Source organism: Microplitis demolitor, chromosome 1, assembly GCF_026212275.2.
Source record: "Microplitis demolitor isolate Queensland-Clemson2020A chromosome 1, iyMicDemo2.1a, whole genome shotgun sequence".
NCBI classification, from domain to species: domain Eukaryota; kingdom Metazoa; phylum Arthropoda; class Insecta; order Hymenoptera; family Braconidae; genus Microplitis; species Microplitis demolitor.
This window is the reverse complement of record NC_068545.1, coordinates 2,757,852-2,778,980: the sequence shown is the minus strand read 5'-3', so window position 1 is coordinate 2,778,980 and position 21,129 is coordinate 2,757,852. Positions and strand designations below refer to the sequence as shown.

The following is a 21,129-nucleotide window of genomic DNA, read 5'->3' as shown; positions in this document are numbered from 1 at the left end:
TTCGCATGAAAATCGTTTATCTCCAAAGAAAAATAAAAAAATAAGAGAATCATCACTAAAAATAAAGACATGAAATAGTTTTTTTTTTTGTATATTAGTACACTATACGAAAAACAAATTGGCGCTGCAACAGAACGCAATCCTGTGGAATAAAATCCTGTTGCGGCAACAGGATTTTCATGTTACAGCAATAGGACACATCCAGAATTATAATTTTTTTTCAAAACTTGAAACAAATTTCAAATTTTGAAACTTCTGGACTGACAAAAAAATTAGTACATGGAAATTGTTCCTTATCTTTTTGTCTTATCGCTCCCACAGGACTGCATTTTGTTGCAGTACTTTTTTTTTCCACGAGTCAAAAATTGGTAGCAAACTTTTTTTTACTTTTGCTAATGCAACTGAGTTTTACTAATTTTTAATAATTCCTATCCCACATTTTTAGCACCTGTGCGATACGGAAGTAATTTATGAGGATAGATTACTATTAGTAGTAATAAAATAAAAAATGACAAGCTGCAATAAATGTGTATATATTTATGTCTAGATACGTCTACCAGATAAACTTTTTATGGTGACTTGATGTATAGGTTTGAATAATATATGAAACGACGAGCAACTAAACCCGAACTCAACTGTAATTTTATTTAGATTGTGGCAATCTTTTAGCAGTTAACTTTTGTGTGCCGTGATACAGGTACGAAGAAATTGGTCTGACAGCTGTATCGTTGAGTTAAAGATTTTCTAACATAACGTGATTGGAAATTGTCTTCGTGACGATATCACAATTTTTAAGCAAAAAACCCTCATTACTTTTGCCAGACAATATGTATATATATTGTACTCTAAATATCCTCTAGAAACCTCGGGTCTTTTTCATTTTTCTCTCAACTTTCGTGGTTCTTTCTCCCATTCAAACTCCGTAAATTTATTTTCTTGTTTCACTTTATTCCCAACTCTTATAACCGCGTGGTATTAAATATTAAAGAAAATCAAGCCTTGTATCTACTTTTCGAGATTGGCGTTGTCTGTTTTATTAAATTTAATCTTATGACTCTGTTGGCCAATTCGCTTAAGCTACTTTCGCTTTTATTATCTTTCACTTTTATTTCTCCAACTACATTGATATATATTTATTTTTATAAGCTTCTTCTTTGCTCGAAATGGAAAAAAAAATTTTTTTATATTAACAACAAATAATAAATTAGGTACAACCCATTTTACCCCTTGTAATTGAAATTTAAACAAATCTGTAACGTCCATTTTACTCCTATTGTGTAAGATTTACTTCTATTTAATTTTATCTATTTGATAATTAACCGATTATCGATAATTGCAATCATCCATTCGATTTGTGAGTTTCAAAATATGTATCTCTAATGACTTTTATTCGAACATTTTTTGAACAATTTAATTGAATATTGCTTTTTTTTTTTATCAGCTCATTCTATTCTATCCGTTTTTAATATCCTCGGTAGACGGAGATACGTTTCAATCAATGTCTTCTTGTCCTTGAAACTTAGTCCTCAGGGAAATGGAAGAAAAAATTGGCGCAGTGGAAAACGTATCATACAAAAAAAAAAAAAAAAAAAAAAAAAAAAATAAACGATTCCAAATGGATTTGCTTTAGTATTATACGATTCTACGTCACCAGCGTGAAAACTTAGGCTCTAGACAATTACACGGTTTTCAAAAATCTAATATACGTCGAAGGAAAGGAAAGAGCAAATGGAATTAGGTGAATGTCAGTGTTGAATGGAATAAAACCTCAATGAACCAACGCGCAAATTATTTCAATGAATTGTCAAGTGTCAGGAACAGAAACTCGATGGTTTTACATTGATATGAATTTCAATTAAATTGAAGTTAATTCCATTACTTTGAGCCTTGATTGTTTTAATAAATTGTTACCATACAGCAAAGTTAGCAAGATGTCATTGAAAATTTGAACGTGGATCAGTCAAAATGAATTATTTTTACTCCAGAAACTGAAGATATTCGAAAAAATTATTTTTATTGCTCAAGATATGAATAGTTAACGCGCCTATGGCGCGGTAGGAAATTTTGCAAAAGCGCGCACGCTTTAATCTGAGATTTATGTGCCGACAAGTATTGACAATATTAGCACAGAAATTTTTCTTCTCTGAAGGATAAGTTTTGAAGATAGTCGCCATCAGATTGAGAGAAAGTGGCAGATCACCCATAGGCAAAGGACGTATATCTCTCTCACTCGATTGCTCCCTATTCACTCATTCCTATCACTTGCATAGACAGTAGTTGGGTGAGTGGAAACTGGAGCGAGCCACGTGCTGGATGCTCCATAAAATCTCTTGGGAAATTTCTAGTCACGAACAGACTCCAATGGTGTATCTACTTTTTGACAGCAGAGAAAATGAAAAGAGCAGACAAATGGGTTTTAAATTTTGTCAAAAAAGAATCTGAGGGTATATGAAGAAGCGAGAAGACAAAGAAAATTACTATTGGACACAATAGGAAGTGGATAAATTAAAATAGGAAATGTTGCGGTATTGAGACTTGTGCACTGTAAAAATATGTTTAATATGCAGTTAATTATAACTTCGATAATCGATAAATTAAATACGAATACTTGTTACTATTCCATTGGTTTTACATTCTCAGTAATTTATATTCAAGAATTGAATAATTAATTATTACACTAAAAATTTATAACTATCCCAGGTGTTATATTCACTTGCTAATACTCTAAAGTTTTGAGCCACAGATGGTACATAAGCATGTCACCCTTCTTTTGACTGTCATCCCTACTTTAATTTCAGGCCTCATCATTCTCATCGACAATGTAACAAACACTAGTTGCCTGTTCTGAATGCCTGATGCACATCTCGGCTCTCATAAAATATGGAGTGTTGAGGCAGAAAGGTCCTCGTCTACGACCTTTCTTCATCCTTAACTTGTCCGTCATCACAATTCACTCCCGTCGGATTACTACTACTGAGTCTTCCCATTAGTGAAGATGAGATATTTCCAGAGGCTTTTACCAGACGCCTTTTATACTCGAAAATTTTTTTATTTTCGATAAAAATAAACTTTACCACTTTGTATGCTTGGTCAAGCAAGCGACCATATACCATACTGACAAATAATTTTTTATAAAAATAATAAAAGATCACAATTTATTGTCTTTTAAGATAAAAGCAATTTATTTTGTTGATACAAAGTCTATGTCATATTTTTATCTTTTTATAAAACAAAAATCGAAAATGTCATTATTACTACAGAAAAAAGCTGTTGGTTTGTCATGTTCAAATAATACTTTTGGAGATAATAAAATAATGTCACCAACAAATTGTGTATTGTATATAGCTGTGTCATTTTAATTGTCAAGTTTCATTGTTCGATCTAGTGAATAGACTTGCAAAGCTTGTCTGTTACTAAATTAAACTTTTCGAGTACAAGTCTAACAAGTTTGGTAGTCGGTTTGCAAGTTTGCTGGGCTTATTTATGGCTCTATGAATTCCATCACTGAATTTATAGTATACTTCAATATTAGAAATATTAATAATCAACAATTGACTGAAATCATTTGTAAATTAAACGTTACATAATTGTAAATATAGAAATTAAAAAAAAGTAAAATTTTAGGCGGTTTCAGCATTTAAATTAGTCAATTACTCTGATTAAGAAAAATGAATTGGAATAATTCAAAACAATTTGAATCGACTAATATATAGATATACACTTAACATGGAGAAAATCATTTTTCTTAATCAGGGTAATGTATTCAAATTTGATAGCATTAATCAATTAACCACTTTATTGAGTATTGGATCATAGAATTCAATTGAAAAAAAAATTCTTTAAGGCGCGATACCTTTTTAGGTTTTTCAAAACATCTATTTTTTTTTTTTTCATTGAGAATACCATTTATGGGGTTATTTTACGGCTCTCGGATTAGAGACTAAGAGAAGAATAATTAAAAGTATAAAGTTTCAATTATTAATACTCATATTACAAGTCGAAATTTTAAATGCGCTTATCTTAAAAACGTACTTTCAAATTGGCAAACTGTATAGCTAAGAAATTTTTGATCAATTATTTTGAAATTTTAACCGTATTTTACTAAAAAATGCCTAGAACATTTTCCTTAAGTTATAAATTCGTCTTTTGAGCTACATCAGATTTTATTCGAATTTTTAGTGAAAAAAATACTGTTTTTTTAAAAGTTCACCATTTTGTGAAAAATAGATATTTTTTTAAATTCGTCTTTGCTTCAGATAAAAAGTGAAAACTTGGCGCTGCTTGCCGCAGACCACATCATGTTTACTGTCTCCTTAAAGCTGCTGCCAAAGCGCCATTGAAAATTTTTTTTGTATTCATATATTTTGATATGCTCACTAATGATTCAAACTATTTCAAATAACGCGATTTAGAAAATGAAAAAAAATTCCAAATATTCTTCTTTTCCATTCGTTTGCGTACAGGTTACCCGTTCAATTAATTTATTATTTACCAACTAGATGGCGTCGGCAGCATTTTTTTTCAGTGTAGTTGGTCTGCACCTTTTCTGTTTACTTTCGCTCTCGAAACTATTATTGGCTGCTAAGATAACATGTAAACTATTTCAATAGGTTTTTTATAAATTGAAAATTCTTGAGCCTCGATTACTTAGTTAATAATCAATCATAACAGATTATCAGCCAATTACTTTTAAATGATAAATATCGTCTACTGAATTGTGTAGTAAGTTTAATAGCTTTCGAGATAAGTCCGTAATTTCCCTTGTGTCCTACGTTTAAATTTGTGCCCAGTTGCTACAAAACTGCTTTTGGAAGCCTTCCCAAACGATAATAGTAGTCGCAAGAGTTAAATGTCAAATAATCGTATGTAGATTGTGAAATTTTTAAGCAAAAAAGATAAAAAGTTCTAGACTAAAAAATTGCTATTTTGTCTTTGCTTATCTGATGAGACTTTATTTTAAGAGTGTTCGAAATTACCCAAGCCGTCATACCCTTTAAATTATTTATCCCTAAAATATTCACTTCCCTCAGCGATTTACTTCTGCCCTTCTCATTCTTTTTTATTTTCATATTCTTTTACATTTTTGTCTGATATGTTAAACTTTTTTTCTTCCAAGCAAACTAAAAAGCCCAAAGGTAATGGCTATGTAATATTCCATATTACTTTTACAAAGAGATGATATGGTGTTTAAATTTTTTTTTGGCTGCGTGATTGGAATATTTTCATATTTTAAAGCATATTAAATTTACAATCATGCATGATATACTTTTACAATAAAGTAATATATATATATATATATATATATATATATATATATATATATATATACGTATATTTATATATATATATTGTTTTATAATTCTATTGTATAAATTCTATAAATCTTGTCGCATGAAAAAACACTAATCGTTGAGCTCAGTCAACTGAAAAGACTGTGATAGCGTGAAAGAATTGATCTATTTTTTCTTTTTTTTTTTTTTATATTTCCTCTCGTTAACGACCGTGCCAAAATTATGACGGTGTGCGATCATTAAATGGTCCGTAATAACTGATTTGCGAGCGATTTTTATGGATAAATAATCTCCGATATTTTCGAGCATTTATATTATGTCTAAATAAATAAAAAAAAAATTTCTAAATATTTACTGGCAAAAAAAGTGAACTAGTTTAGTACTGGTAGTTTAGTACAAATTTTCAATTTTTGATTATTGTTCAAGGATATAAAAAAATATATCATCGTTATATAACAAAAGTATCATATATTCCGTCACAAAGTCTAAAAAAAAAAACAGTCAAATATTGAAGACAATATTTCGAAAAAAAAAATTATCAGTGACGTGCGAGAAATATTTTATCACATAGTAAAAATTTTTCACTTGTAGTTAAGGACAGATATTTTTATTACTAATTTTTTTTAATAAAAAGAATCTTAGAAATATGCGGCATAAAAGCTCGGTTCTATATTCCAAACGTTGTAAAATCGAAAAGACTGTTATTATTTTTTTTTTTCTTTCACCCTCAACTGTATTGCAAGTAGAGCGTGATATTTCCAATATTACCAATACGCTAACGTCAGCGAATAGTGCAAAAGCACGCGAAGAATTTTTCTGTTTAACTGAAAGCTTGAGTGTATGGACATAAAGAATAGAATATCACAAGCAAACGGAAAAGTTTTTGTCGGATGGATTAAAAGTATTGTTACGAATATATAAATAGCCGTTTATAAGAGGTTTGGTTTAGCTGACGAAATGGAATTCTTTTGTTCTCAATCACGATCTTTCGATTTTTAAAATTTATTGGATTTGTAAGCCAAAATACATCTTATGTGTAAGTTCAAAAGTGCAATCCACTGCATATATATCAAGTACTTTTCCATACATATGTATATTTTCTATTTTATCATTTTTCCGAATATTCCTTTTATATATAATGCCGCTTGACATAACTAAATGATGTATCTGAAGATTGGGATGTTTTTCACGCATTGAAAATGAAAAAAATCGATCTAATTTGACTACTTAAGAGTGACAAAGTGTAGTTCTGGAAATGAGGAGTGGTTTGCAATTTTCGGCTGACATATTAGTACTTATGCCAGAAATTTCAGAAATTTCAATCCAGTAGATTTTTTATTTTTTATTTTCGTTCTGATTTTCAGGTTCGTATTAAATAAATGGCCTACAATCTCGAAATCGTTTTGTAAAAACTTGAACAAAATTAAAACTTGATAGACTAAAAAATACCAACTTTTTCTGCAATCAGCCAATTTAAATTTATTCGAGGGTGTAATTGTAATTTTGATATAAAGTTCAGTGATGCTCTGCTTTAGTGTTTGTAGATCAATGACTACCTGGTAATTTCGTGGTTGGATTGAGCGTTAGCACGCAAAATGTACGTGGACTAATTGTCAATAGAGGACACGTAGATAACGTTGTAATGAATGTGGCCACTGCTGGCACAGCGAATTCTCAATAACAGGATTCGTCATGCTCTGTGGTTTTATTTTGATGAGTAACCCTTGTTGACAAAAGAAATTATTTCAATTGTCTTCTACGAACAGATAGTTCCTCTATTTACCATCATTACTTCTTTATAACGAAAAACTTCATTACTAATAATTATCCTTAATGAAACTATAAAACGTTAGACTATAATTTAATAATTGAGTTTCTTTCTTGGGGAAAATAGATAAGCCACATAATTAGATTTTGTCGTAGATTGAAAATAATAATCAATTAATTTGTCGTTTAGTTTTCATTTTATCAGCAATAGTATTTACGACAAAAAATAATTAATATATTTTTTTCTTTTGCAGAAAAGTAGTAATAAAATATGAAATAAGACTTGCGCGATTTATTTTTGATTACTTATTAATATCCATCAATCTTAGTTATTTCTTTTGTTTTCACTCCCGTCGTAACACAGATGTTACAGCCCATTTAAATGGTAATCATTGGATCAGAATTTACTATAATCCATCAGATGATAAAAAATTATTCAAAAATTCATCAACAGTTTTTATCTCTTCAAACTAAAATTATGAAGATTCTGGATAAAAACAGACGATTAAATCGAAATAAATTTGTCAGAATTATTTCTTTTATTTTCCTATCGATTTCTGTCGAGAACTGTGAGTAGACTCTAATATAAATAAAGTGTCAATTCCATTTTATTCTGCTTGAAAATTTATCACAATGAGAATTTATCATCTCATCTTGAACTCACTCTTTAGCAATAACCGTTTCTAAATTTGTAATATTGATTGTAGAAAATAATAATTATGTAATTTGAAAACATCGAGGATATTATTTATAACTACGGGTATAATTATTATATAGCTTGTTACGTATATCGACATTTAGTTTCCCTCTATTTAGAGCGTCTGTTGCCGTAGGCCGGTGGCGCTTACTCGATGTTCACATTAGAGCACTCGCAATTTGGACCACCCCTTGTATTCATCGGGTAGACGTGACGTGTTCAAAGTCCCATCAAATCCAAGTGCGACATTGCCAGGGGTTCGTATCGAAGCTTGCATATTACACAGCAAAACTTAATTCTACAACTAATTTTATCTTCAGGTATATAGATATTGCGCAATAACCAGCATCAGTTATTGAAATTTTTCCGATAAATTACATTCTTTATGTCTCTTTTTTAATAATATAATAATATAAATGTAAATAACTAAATTCTTCACCGAGACACTGTTAATAGTATAATAACAATTTTTTGATCTCAAAAGTTATTATAACGCAGGTGTTAAGTACATCTTAATGACGTTAGTTCCTGTCTGGAAGGTTTATAACACTCAGCATCGAATTACGGCAGTTCTTCCCTCATTCTATGATGTGCCTTCATTTTATGTCAAGCCATCTTTCCCTATCCAAAATATGCCGTTTTTATTACTCTAATGGCCACCCTTTATCTCTTTCCCTCTCTCTCCCTTTTATATTTTCTCATATTCAAAAAATACATCCTATTTTTTTATGTCATAGTAATTTATTTATATGTAGCCCATGGTATTACTCTTTATATCTAAACATCTCATATCAGGATAATTTGTTTGCTTAAGGTACTGGTCGTGTTATCTATAGTGTGTGCTATTGCCCACTCTCGCTTTTGCTCTTTCTCTTTCACTAAATATCGCTTATTCGCTTTTGCTAATTTTAAAATTGTGAGACAGATAACTTTGAATATTTATACTTTTGTTATTGATCGCCGACAAACTTTTTTTTTTTAATTTATAATCATTTTTCCCACAATCTATTGGCTTTCGGAACGATTCTACCGATTGCTATTTGAAATATACATAAAAACATGACTTTTTTAGGTTAACCCGACCTACCATATGAAAATCATGCGCATGTTGATTATCGATACGCATCATAACCGGTTAAAAATTCTGATTTTTCACAAATGTACTCAAGACATCTATCTTAATATCATATTTAAATTTTATGAAATTTGACTAGTTTCCAAGTAACACAAGATTCTGGTGCCTGTGCCTTGAGCAAAATCTCTAGTCACTAGTGTCTTTTTCTACGTATGAGTCTTGCGCAAGATCATGTAGCAAGAAATCGTCATCAAGATTTGTGCATGACTTGCTAAAGGCATTGTACACAAGAATATTGAAGACATCTTAGATACGGTACAGCTGGAAAGTTCTTGGCGCATTTCTTGCACCAGTTACGGCAGGTACTTACGCATGGTTTCCTCAAGATCTGCTCAAGACTCAAGATCAGTTTTGAGCCTTGCGCAGATCTTGAGCAAGCCATGCGCAACAATTTTCAACTATAGTCTAAATTTTAATAACTAAATTTTCTATTGAAATCCAGCCACGAGTATGTGAAGCAAGACACATAGGTAGGAAAAGACACTAACGTCTATCGAACTTGAGACTGGGCTTGCCCAAGTTTTGAACAAGATTGTTACATGGGTTGACTTTGGTGTTCTGTGCATTTACAATTTACTCAGCTGTTTAAAAGCATTGCTATGTTCGAGTTATCAAGAAAAAGTAGTTAAGAAAAAAAGTACTTGCCTATTACAGTAAGTGAATCAACATCCCTTACGGAGAGACTAGAAGAAGCTTGAGACCCACTGGATTCAGTACTTTGTGTACATCTCAGTCTTCTTCTAAGTTTTGGCATATCAAAGGGAAGATCTCGTAGATCAACACTAGTTGCACTACCGGATGTTGTCGCATCCTGCTGCATAAGAAGCCGTCTTCTACGAAGTTTTGGCATGTCGAACGGTAAATCTGATAAATCTGGTTCGTTATCGACCAAATTAATGTTGTCCATTTGCGATTTTATCACATGAAATCCAAATGGTTTACATTTAATCCCAGCACGAGATTCTATCGAAATTCCACTATCCGATCCTTGAATCTCAGCATCGCCGGAAGACGATGATTGCATTGCTAAATTTATTAAATTTTTATTTTGTGGAGTGCGCCGTTTTTTGAATGACGTATCCGTTGGAGATACGACATTTGACGTGTTGGTGTTTGTATTTGTGTTGGTATTGATCGAAACTTTTTCAGTGGTGGCTTCTTCAGGAGAAGCTTTTTGTGAATTATTGTTACGATTGTTGTCTGAGGTTTCGGAAACTGGTTCTTGAGATGATTTATCCGAGATTGGTGAAAGAATATGAAGTTTAGGTGCATGATACGTCAGAAAACCTGATACAGGTTGCTGATGGTTATGATGGTGATGATGGAAACAGTTTGTGCTGCCGCTGTCTGAACTGTGAGAACTCAAACTGGTACTGTGTCTACTTTCTGAGCTACTAGTTGATCTATTGCCTTCACTAGTACTACTTCTTAACGACTCCATACTACCTCCGCTGCTGCTAGTGGCCATACTTTCAGTGCTAGAGTACCCAATTCTGCGCCTAGTCTGACGTAATTTGAATTCAATAAGCCCTAGTTCTCTTTTAGGACGAGGAAGATCACCTTCCGCTTCATGCGGCCTACCTTTAAACTCCATAATAGGTCTACTTTCTCGGATCAAACTTCTCGGTCGTTGTCTGTCTTCTTTTGGCCTGCCCTTAAACTCTAAAATAACTTCTTTATCTGTCCTACAAATATTTGACTCGTTGTTTTCTTGAACTAGACTCTTAGGTCGACTCTTTATTTCTAAAATACAGCCTTCATTGCTCTTCGGAGACTCTTTGGCTCTTAATGATTTAACCGGCAGTCTTATATCTTTCAATCTCGGATGGTCAGGCTGCGAGGGTAAATTTGGAGCACTGCGAATATTTAACAAGAGGTGATCTTTATTACCACGAAATTTAACAGGTAGCGGTGCAGTGGATGGAGGCGATGGCGTATATTCTCGGGCAGGATGTCTTGGTGAACAAGTTTTTTCGTCACCTGAATTTATTTGGAGGGATTCGATGTCTTGAGACAAACTTGTCATATTGTCTTGTTGATTATTTAATCTATGCGGTATTGGTTTAGGTCGAAGGAGTACAACTTTGCGTCGGTTGTCTTTGGTAGCAGGTTGTTGTGATGCTGTGACATAATGAACATTTTGCAATTGATGTTTGGATGCATCTGTGGAAGAACATGCTCTCGATTGAGAGCCACTTAAATTTGGTCTTATCTGCGCATGTAATACCGGATGATTGGTGACTCTGTCAACGTCATCCAGGTCATCATCGGATCGATTGACCTTGCAATCGAAAGCTGTTTCATATAAATGCCGTTGTCTAGCCATCTCTTCGTCTTCAATTTCTTCAACATCAGCAGCTTCTTCTTCACTGTCTGCTTCGTCGCCAGGTTTTTCAATTTCACCGTCGAAATCGTTTTCAACAAGTACCGGTTGTTGTGATTCTATTCTACGCGTACGTCGTAATTTGCGCACTTGATGACGCGCAATTTTTACCGGTCCCTCTAACTCATCCTCATCGGGTGAGCCAACACACAGACACACTGTTGTTGGTAAATCATGACTTAAGAGACGATGTGGAGGCATCAAAGTGTGATCCCACTCCGTAATAATGCACGATGAGAGTATCTCGTTACTTTTAGATTGAGTTGCATGCTCACTTTCTGCAGAACTTTGCAAGTCTTGAGTTGGATTTTGTTGAACGTTTGGTGTAAGATAAGTTGACCCTCCGTCACCAGCTACAGAATTTCTTTTAGGCAATGCTGGTGTTCTTGATCTTTCCCCTGGTACATCAAGGCTTATACTTTTCCGATATTTATTTAATTGTGATTTGGATTGTTGCTCGGGCAATTTGAAAAGATCACCGTAATAATAAGGTGAAGGATGACGGACTGGTTGATTAGCTTCCGTTGGAGATTGATCGGGCACATGGACTAAAGCAACACAATCTACTGTGACACCTTCGTTAGTACTATTACATTTTTCAGTACTCAAGCAAGAATTTTTCCCTACTGTTGATGCTCGTGAGTGACTTTTAGATTTACGTCGGTGAGATGATCGACCGGTAAGATTTTCATTAATCGAAGAATCTGATACTGAATGATCTGTAATAAAACAAATAACATTTTTCATTAAATTAAAACGATAAAATGAAAATTTTTCATAATTAAATTGCTGCGTTAAAATAAATTCTAAAGTTACTATTAAAAGTCGAATAACAGAGGGAAATGTTTGTACATAACGCTATGGAATTATGACGCAAAATCACTTTTTACGATAATAGTTTCGCGTGCACCAATTTCAATTTTTTTTTTTATTTCAATAAAAACAATCTGGTGTTTTTTGTTCAAACATTTTACTATACTTTAAATTGATTGTAAATACTTGATTATTTATAACAGAATTTAAATATCATTCAAAATTCTAAGCTGCAGAATAGTAAATATCTTTAAGTTCGCAGTTATATATACAAAAGATCTGAAAATAATGGAGTGTTATGCTCTGTAAGGGCTCAGAGCGAATATAACTTCTCCGTTTTTCTTTGTTCAATTGCCTAACAGACTCCATAAACCATATGTTTCTGCTTGTGACAGGTACTACACTGCTCCAGAGGTCTCTCGTAAACTTTCGTTGGAAATTATGGGTAGTAAGTAGAAGAAAAAAGTGAACTGAGCACTTTAACAAAAAATCAGAATGTCCAGAAAAAAAAATTTTAAAATTAGTGTTTGAAGTTACAACCCGGAACCTGGGTGTCATTATCAAAAATTTTTACATTTCAAACGATAAATTTTATGTCTCATAAATTTATAGTGTTCAAGTATTAATTTTTCCTGCATAGACTATAAAAAATTGGGAATAATTTCGAATTTTATTTCAATCCGAATTCACTCCGTCATTTGGAGTCCCGAGGTTTAAAAAAAATCACTCTATTTAAAGAGGAAATCGAGAGTTTGTTTTTCACCGAAGTCATTTTGGAGTTATCTGGGTTCCATTAAAATCCACATTTACCCGAATCCAGAATTTCAATACTAAAATGAACTCTTTTTAGATTAATTTCACTCCGACCCAGAGTTTCAATAAAATTAAAGTCTCCTTCGGAATGAATTTCAAGACATGATCATTATTTTACTTGTCGTTTTTCAATACAGTTTATTTTTTCCGTGTGGTTTAAAGTATAATAGAGTGAATTCTAACCTCAAAAAATAAATTATAATCTATCATCAACTTAATAATTAAATTTGTTTTAATTATTAACAGCAGCTACTTAAAATAATATTAATTAAAATTCTACGAGCTTAAAACTTGATAATATTACATTAGCGTGAAATTCAAATTAATTATGTTATAGTAATTTATATAATTATCATTAGCAATATACTAATTATACATACATTATAAAATGAAGCTTTTGAAAGAGATACTGTCTTAATTAACCTAGACTTTGATACAGCTTACTCTTTTATTCATAGTGAAAATTAATATGTGGCAGTGAATTTTTAGTTTTTAATTACAAAATAATTTGTTTAATTATTTTAATTTTATTTGAGTAGTTAAATATTATTTGCTATTTTTCGCTTTCAAAAATTTGAGGAAATATTCAAATTTAATTTTACACAGACTGTGCGCAATCTTAACGAGAGTTATGATGTAAAGAGGGGTAGCTGCGCTCAATAGGTTCTCGTTTATGAATTTAAAATTATGAACGAAAGCAAATGCCTTAAAAAAGTATTTGTTCGAAAAAAAAAAAAAAAATTGTGTATAGAAATTTATATTAACAGCTGTTTCGTTAAAATATTGTGTATTCAGATTTTAACTAATTGTATTATTATACTTTACAAAGAGTAGATACTAGATGGGGAGGATAATATTTCAGTTTCTATACCATAAAAAAAAAAAAAAAAAAAAGTCTTGACTAAAAAACTTAAATTTTCTCGGATAAAGTAGAAATTTCCTTTGACCAAGACGAATTTTCCTTAATAAAGAGAATTATTTTGGCTCAAGAAAACCTTGACTTTCATTTCTCAAAAATGTTTATCTTCCAAAATATTTTCTTGACTCAACGTAACTTTTTTTTTTCTGTGTACTATCTCTGAATATTGTTTATTGTAATCGAAAAATTTTTAGTGTCAACTAAGGTAGTAGAGGTTACTATTCTAATTATCAAAATTACTTAAAATTTATAGCTTAAATACATAAGACCAAAGGATTAACATTAAGGTTTGTAAAGCCCGAATTAGTCTTTTATCGGTCTTCATTAATGATGAAGAATTTTTAAGCAGCTCGGTTACGTGATCTGCACGAAATCCGATGGGATACCACACAACCCGAACTCCACCATCCCTAAAAGGGAACGATTTAATGTAAAGGGTACGTGGTCCGAGGCGAAACAGCCCAGTTGTCCTAACGCCTGTGCTAATCGCCGAATCGCTCGGATATTGATTACCGATAGATAATCAGATTTGGACGATATACCTACACTCATGGGGTGGATATACTGACGAGCTGGATAGTTCAAGTGCTCAGGCAGGGATTCAACATACTCTCACCCTGGCAATACTCCCAGAGTACGCGCAACCCTCTAATGAATCTATTAGAGAATATTGAACGACATCGCTTGTTTGACAATCACTGCCAATACATGAGTCATGACTGGTTTGTCCAAGAAATCGCATTGAGCATTTTGGTTTTTACTACAGTTTCAATCATTCCATTTTCACGCAAGACATGACTTTGATACATAAACGATATATTATACATCGAATACGCAGTTTTTATTTATAAAAGACATTGTTATATAAATTTGCTGATACGTAGTTGCGTATAAAATTTATTCAAACGCATTACGTAAAAAATTGTATAATTGTCAGTAAAAAATAAGTGAGTCTGCACTTTCACAAAATTGCCTTTATAATAAAGAAAAAAGGTAATAATATAAGAAATGTGCAATTCTATTTATATTTGATAAAACCTAACATAAAATTATTATATAGCTACAATTTCAGACGACCTTACATTTATTTGAATCAAAAATAAGTAGGATGACGAAAAGTCGAAAGAGACATGAATGCTCTTTGCAAAAAGATTTTACACAAAAGGCTAAAGCTCTAAGTTCGTTTCATCCCCGTCTTTTTTATTAGATATTGTCCTCGTAACATAACTGAGGGTAGGCTGACTATTGGATGTGTGGGCTGTGAATCTTGAAAATCCGAGAAAAAAATGAAAGAAAAAAAAAAGAGCGAGAGAGAGAGAGAGAGAGTTGGATAAGAATAAAAAAATTCGGGGTTGAAGTACTCCACCTATTTCTCAGCAGGCGGGCCACCGAGGATCATTGAGACCGCTCACATGAAATGTATTGTCACATTGAGGAAAAGATTATCTTGAAAGTCTTCCGGTAGCCTAAACGACGCTGAAGCCAATTTCAGTTATTGCGGTACGTTATTGAACTATATATGAGAATTTTTTAGATCGGCTATTTTTTGCAATAAGCATGTTCTTGACTGCTTTAGAAATGTTATCTATTGTACATGAATAAGTTGAAAGTAAGCTTGTAGTTTGTATAATATTGAATTGCTCCAATTGTAAGCTTAATAATCGTATCCTCTTATGGCTCCATTTTATTCCATTCTAAATAAAATGATTACATCGCTAATTAAATGAAGCAAAGATATGACTCTATTGAATTCCAATGTCCGATCAACTAGAACAATGCCTACACCGATTCTTTTTGTTAATTATATTTTTATATGATAACACTGTTTGTTATTCAGTAAATAAACTTGAACTGGGAAAGAACACATGAACTGGAATGACTTATGCATAAAGTTTCAATGTTCTAACTTTACTTATGTAAGAAACCAATAGGTATAAGTTTGTTTGTTTGGAAAGCGAATTCTGATTGTGGAAGTAATGTTTTGTATCTAAACTACATGTAAACCCAAGTAACACACTTAGCTTTGGAACATCTATAAGATAGCAGTTTTGAGGCCACTTTTTGACCTATCGATTAGACACCAAAATTTTGACAAAATCAGAAATTTATGTCAACGAAAATATATTTGCTTTAAAGATTTGACACAAGTGACGACAAAAAACAAATTACAAATAGTTGTTAAATGATCGATTTTTCAATTGCAATGTCTTCTGTAAAATGGAAAAAAAATCACAGATTTTCTAGGACTAAGACCAACATCTGTACGTCGTATTTATTTAAAAAAAATTGGTTTGAGACGAAATAAAATTTGTCATGTCATTTTAAAAGACATCTTTATGACATCTTAAAGTTGTCTCTGTGCTACTTGGGAACATAAACCGACTTTAATATTAATTCTTGTATTCTATGATCTCCGGTTGTTTTATGTTGCAAGAGCGATTGAAACAACCAAATTACAATCATGTTTTTCTCTGATCTTCCTCTTTCCTCCCAGATTATGTACTCGGGATCTTTAGGGATTTAAGTCAATGAGAATGAGTTGAGCAAGAAGCGCGCAGTGCTTGTATACCCCACTGACACAAGACTTAAAACTTCCAAATGATGACAAGTGCTAAATTAAAAAGACGCAAGAGGGTTGTGGTGGTTGTTTGCCCTTTGAAATTTTTTTTAAGTGGCAATTACTTGCTAAAAATTACTCACTTCAGTAAATTCATTTAAACTAATCGTGTACGCTTCATAATCATACTTAATTCGTTTATTTTTATATATTCTTGATTAATTTACTTTCACATTAACTACCCCTAAGTATCTTACGCTAAGAAAGCTGCGCTTTCGACAGTTATTATCTGAAGTTAGAGTACATTAAGGATGACATTTAAACTTTTTAATGATAGAAGCATTAACTTTTTAATTTTTACAGCGGGTGGTACATTAATTCCTTAGTACTTTAAAATTTTTAATGATTCATTATTTAACACGATTATTGATGTTATATCGAAGTTAAAACTTTAAAACAAGGGAGAAAAGTGAAAGACGGTCTTCTCAAGAGTTTTATTAGTTTATTATCAAACTAATCGCGTCATTTTCCAAAATGAACTAAAAACAATATTTCGTCAAGTAAAAAAAGTGTTCTTTGCCCAAAAATGCTGAGTCAACGTTTTTTAAAAAAAATGGAGCGAACTAATCAGCCCAAGCAATGTGACTAATTTAAAATTTCCATTGACAAAAGTAAGGTGTCTTATTTTTTCCCTCTTCCCTCAAAATTATGCAATTTAATATTTGTTTGCCATTAATTTGCTTTGTATGTAATATTAATCAAATTGTTTAAGACTTTAGACAATTAGTAATTACAACAATGAACAATTTGACAATGAATTCCGATAATACTGTAGATGGTAGAAATGTCAGAGGAATGAGAATACTATATCTAGTAGCTTCATATGGAATGCATTAGGGGTTCACATAATCACGGTCAGTATTCACGCCACGTACGTATGCGATGTATCCCTCGTTGTATATAATCGTTTTTATCTCGCTTTCTCTTGTGTTGATTCCATTAATGCTATCTTACTTAACGATTGCTACTCTTGTTCTTTCTCCCACTATCTTTATCTCTTTTACATTGCTCATAATTTAACTCGGGTACTCAATAAAGACTAAGAACGGCTTCGGAAACTCCCGGGAATAATTTGTTGCTCGTTAAGCGGGCGAACAAGCTTCGATTGGTTTTAATGCTAATAAAATCAATGTTCTGATACTTAAGTGTCGTAGGATACTGAATCGTATGATGTTCTGGGAGGTCCTGTCAATTTTATAGGATGGACAGTAAACGAGGGTCTTTGGATTATTCACTTCCCTATCTGTAGACACTACTCAATTGAAATCTATAACGATGACCACAGAACACCAGCGATACCCCTTTGTCCCTCATTTTAACTCGGATGGGTTGTAGCCTCCGGAGTAACGTCAAAATTTGTCATGACAAATCCCGAGAGTTCTGTTTTGCAATACCTGTGATTGTATATCCGGCTATTACATATATAAACATATATATTTATTTATATATATAGATTGATACATTTGCATTTAAAATTTTAGTGATTGAACAATTAACATTAGAACTGATTAATATTTAAAATTAGTAACTGATTAATATTGAAATATAATTTTATAAAAAGTAGGGAAAAAAATGAGGTTTTTTATATTTGTCAGTGAAAAAAATAATTATTTTATCAAAAACAATTTTTGACGAAATTTTGCTTTAATAATAATAATGAGTTGGGTATTGACGTTATTTAAAAATTTGAGTCACGCTACATTTTAGAAAAAATTCTATCAAAAGAAAGAAAGATAATTTTGTATAAGTTATTGCTCAAAAACAATTGTCAAAGTAGTAAATCACAATTTTAATTGAAATTGAAATTGAAAATAAAAAAATACTTTTTCAATCAAAATTTTAAAGTTCTCCATTTTACCCATAGAAGTTTGTTTACCTGATAATATTCTATATCATTATAAAAATTTATTCGAGAATCCATATAATAATTTTCATGAATTCCTATAAGTTCCCATGAACTTCTATTTATATTCTGAAGGGTTCTTACCTGGGGTTCTCGACATGGTTAATTATCCCCACGGAATCCTGTATAGTTATCCATGGATCTCTATGGTATTAATTCAATATATGTACTACTATTACTTTTCTTAAATAGTGATTAATGAAAACTATATAAGTACATTAATTAAATTAAATTTCGGCCGTCAAGTAATATAATTTTAAGATTGAAGCCAAAAAGATTCTCATAAAAATTATATCACATATTTTTTGCTCGCCTTTTCTATCTCCACTTGAAAAAATTACTCTATTAAACAGAAATCTTAATTATAATATCAAAAATAATTATAACATAAAAAAAGTTGTTAAAACATTTCTGCAGGAAGTTATTGCGAAAGAGCTTTATGCTGCATGTTAATTAATAGAAAATTTAATGACCCTAGCAGGTAATTATACAAACATGATATAAAATTTTTTATTCCCTTGAGAAATCACTTCTATACTGAGTTGTAATACAATAGAATAATTTTTTCAGGTCAATTACTTTGTTAATTAACAAGTATTATTGATTTTTTATTAGTTCCATCAATGTGTTAATGCCAGGTCTCGTGAATAGATGTCCATGATCGTGCTTTTCGCTGATATTGCTTGTTAAGGCGCTTGTTTCAGTAAACATTTCGATCTGTGCTGTCACTGGCATCTTAGGTAAGACAGATGAGACTCAACCAATGAGTTCGTTATCTGTCTGGACAAAACGACTCTACTCTACTAGTTCTTACCTAAGCTACTAAGGATATTCAGAAGCGCATGGGGTTAATGAAAGAGGTTTTTTTTAAGAGCAGATTCGACCATTGAAATGGAAAAATTCAAATTTTAAACTATAGTCTGAATTGACTTTCGAGTAAAAAAAAATGTTTCTTATATCAATTGATATTCATTGAATGTTCAATAATATATTAAAATGCTAAACAGAAAGAAAAATTCAATTTGAATTTAAATCATAACAAATCATAATTCAAAATTACGCAATGTTTATTATTTGATGTATATATTAATTTTTATTTTAAAAGAAATAATTTTAATATTTTAAAGACTATTTTGTATTCATCATGGCTTCAAGTGCTCATTAAAGTTGATTGAAACTTCAACAGCCATTGAGCATGTTCAATTGTTAGGCATTCTATCGTTGAATACTGATGGGATAAAAGTCAATATTTTTGACTGGCATTACATCGTATCAAGCTTCGCAGAATATAAAATTAATCATAAAAGCATCATCGTCAAGTAGAGAGTAAACGTATGAAAGCGATAATAAATTCAAAAAGTAACACATCCCGATTCTAAACTTCAACCTCTAAGTTAACATGGAACTAAAACTGATTTCGTACGCCAACATTATTTTCCATTAAAGTATCAAGAGAGATCTCAAGCTCACATCCAATATCCGTGGAGCTCCATATTTCTTGCGCGCTAACTCATTTCCGTTTCCGCGGAGAATATTTTTCCGAGCGAAATATTTCTGACAGTTGTCTACATTTTTTTTGCAAAAATTGTTATTCAGATCTAGTCAGAATTATCAGAGTATATGCATGTGCTGAAGTATATACTCTGACAACTAGTATACTAATGTTCATGCTTCGCGTACTAAACTAATTAATTCATATGAGGTGTAAATACTGCTCTACTCTAATAAGATCTTCATTACATTCATTATTAAAATTTGAATTTAAATTCAAGTGTTACTGCAGTTCAAATCAATAAAATTACACTTTTGAGATATTTATATCACGGTTTATATTCAAATAAATCACTACTGATAAACTTGGTCATGATCGTCGTTATTTTCAATAGATTTTAAACTGTCGCAGTTGTCGGATATAAAAGCTAGTTTATTTGAACTGATAATCTGCTTTGTGTAGTAACAGTAACTCAAATAAAGTCGGGGTTAAAAAATAATTTTGAAAATTCTCTAGCAATAGATATTTTATTCCAAAATTCAATTTAAGTGACTTAATAATTAAAAAATATAATTTATCCAAATCAAAACTTTAAATATTATAAATAACATTAAATTCGATGATTTCTGACAGGTTCAGAATCTTTTTCACAATTTATATATAAATTGTCCAGTGAAAAGATTAATTGTAAGTTAAGGTTTCACTGTTTTTGAAAATTGGTGCAAAAAACATGTATCTGAAGATTGGAACGTTTTTCACGCAATGAAATGAAAAAATTTGTGATTTGGCTACTGAAAGGTGACTTAAGGAATAATTGAGAGTGACTACAATTTTCGGCTAACGTGCGAAACACTTTAGAAATCTAGATCTTGTTTTTTTTCTTTTCATTTCATTTTTGCAAAAACATGCAATGCAATACATGTATTTTTTTTTTTTCACGAAAAAACGTTGCGATTTTCAGGTATATCAAAAAACATGTAAATTTCCGGCAGGAAGCGAACATGGTCCGGCATTACTATGACACTAGAGAATTTCACGAGAATAATTTCTCCATGTAATTTTTATAAAATGTTTTATCAAATATGACATCTTCAATTTACACAAACTCATCATGCTGTTGACGTTTCTATAAAAGATGGAGATTTGCATGTAAGTAGAAGACAAAAGAAGAAAAAATCACTACTACCGAATGTGTACGACACTTTGTGCGCGAATAAGATCACAAAGTAGTAATAGGATAGGGGTGTAGAACAAAGAGAAGTGAAAAGGATGAAAAGATGACGTCTGCTATTCGGTTAA

The 21,129-nt window shown here is 31.5% G+C and overlaps 1 protein-coding gene across 3 annotated transcripts in view; it reads right to left on the bottom strand.

Moving 5' to 3' along the window:
- Positions 1-21,129, bottom strand: part of LOC103568270 (uncharacterized) — a 113,009-nt gene that overhangs the window by 4,556 nt on the left and 87,324 nt on the right. For all 3 annotated transcript variants that reach the window (XM_008545064.3, XM_008545073.3, XM_008545082.3), the window contains one exon: positions 9,536-11,992. In XM_008545064.3, coding sequence (XP_008543286.1) covers positions 9,536-11,992 — 2,457 coding nt within the window. The remainder of the gene's footprint in view (positions 1-9,535; positions 11,993-21,129) is intronic.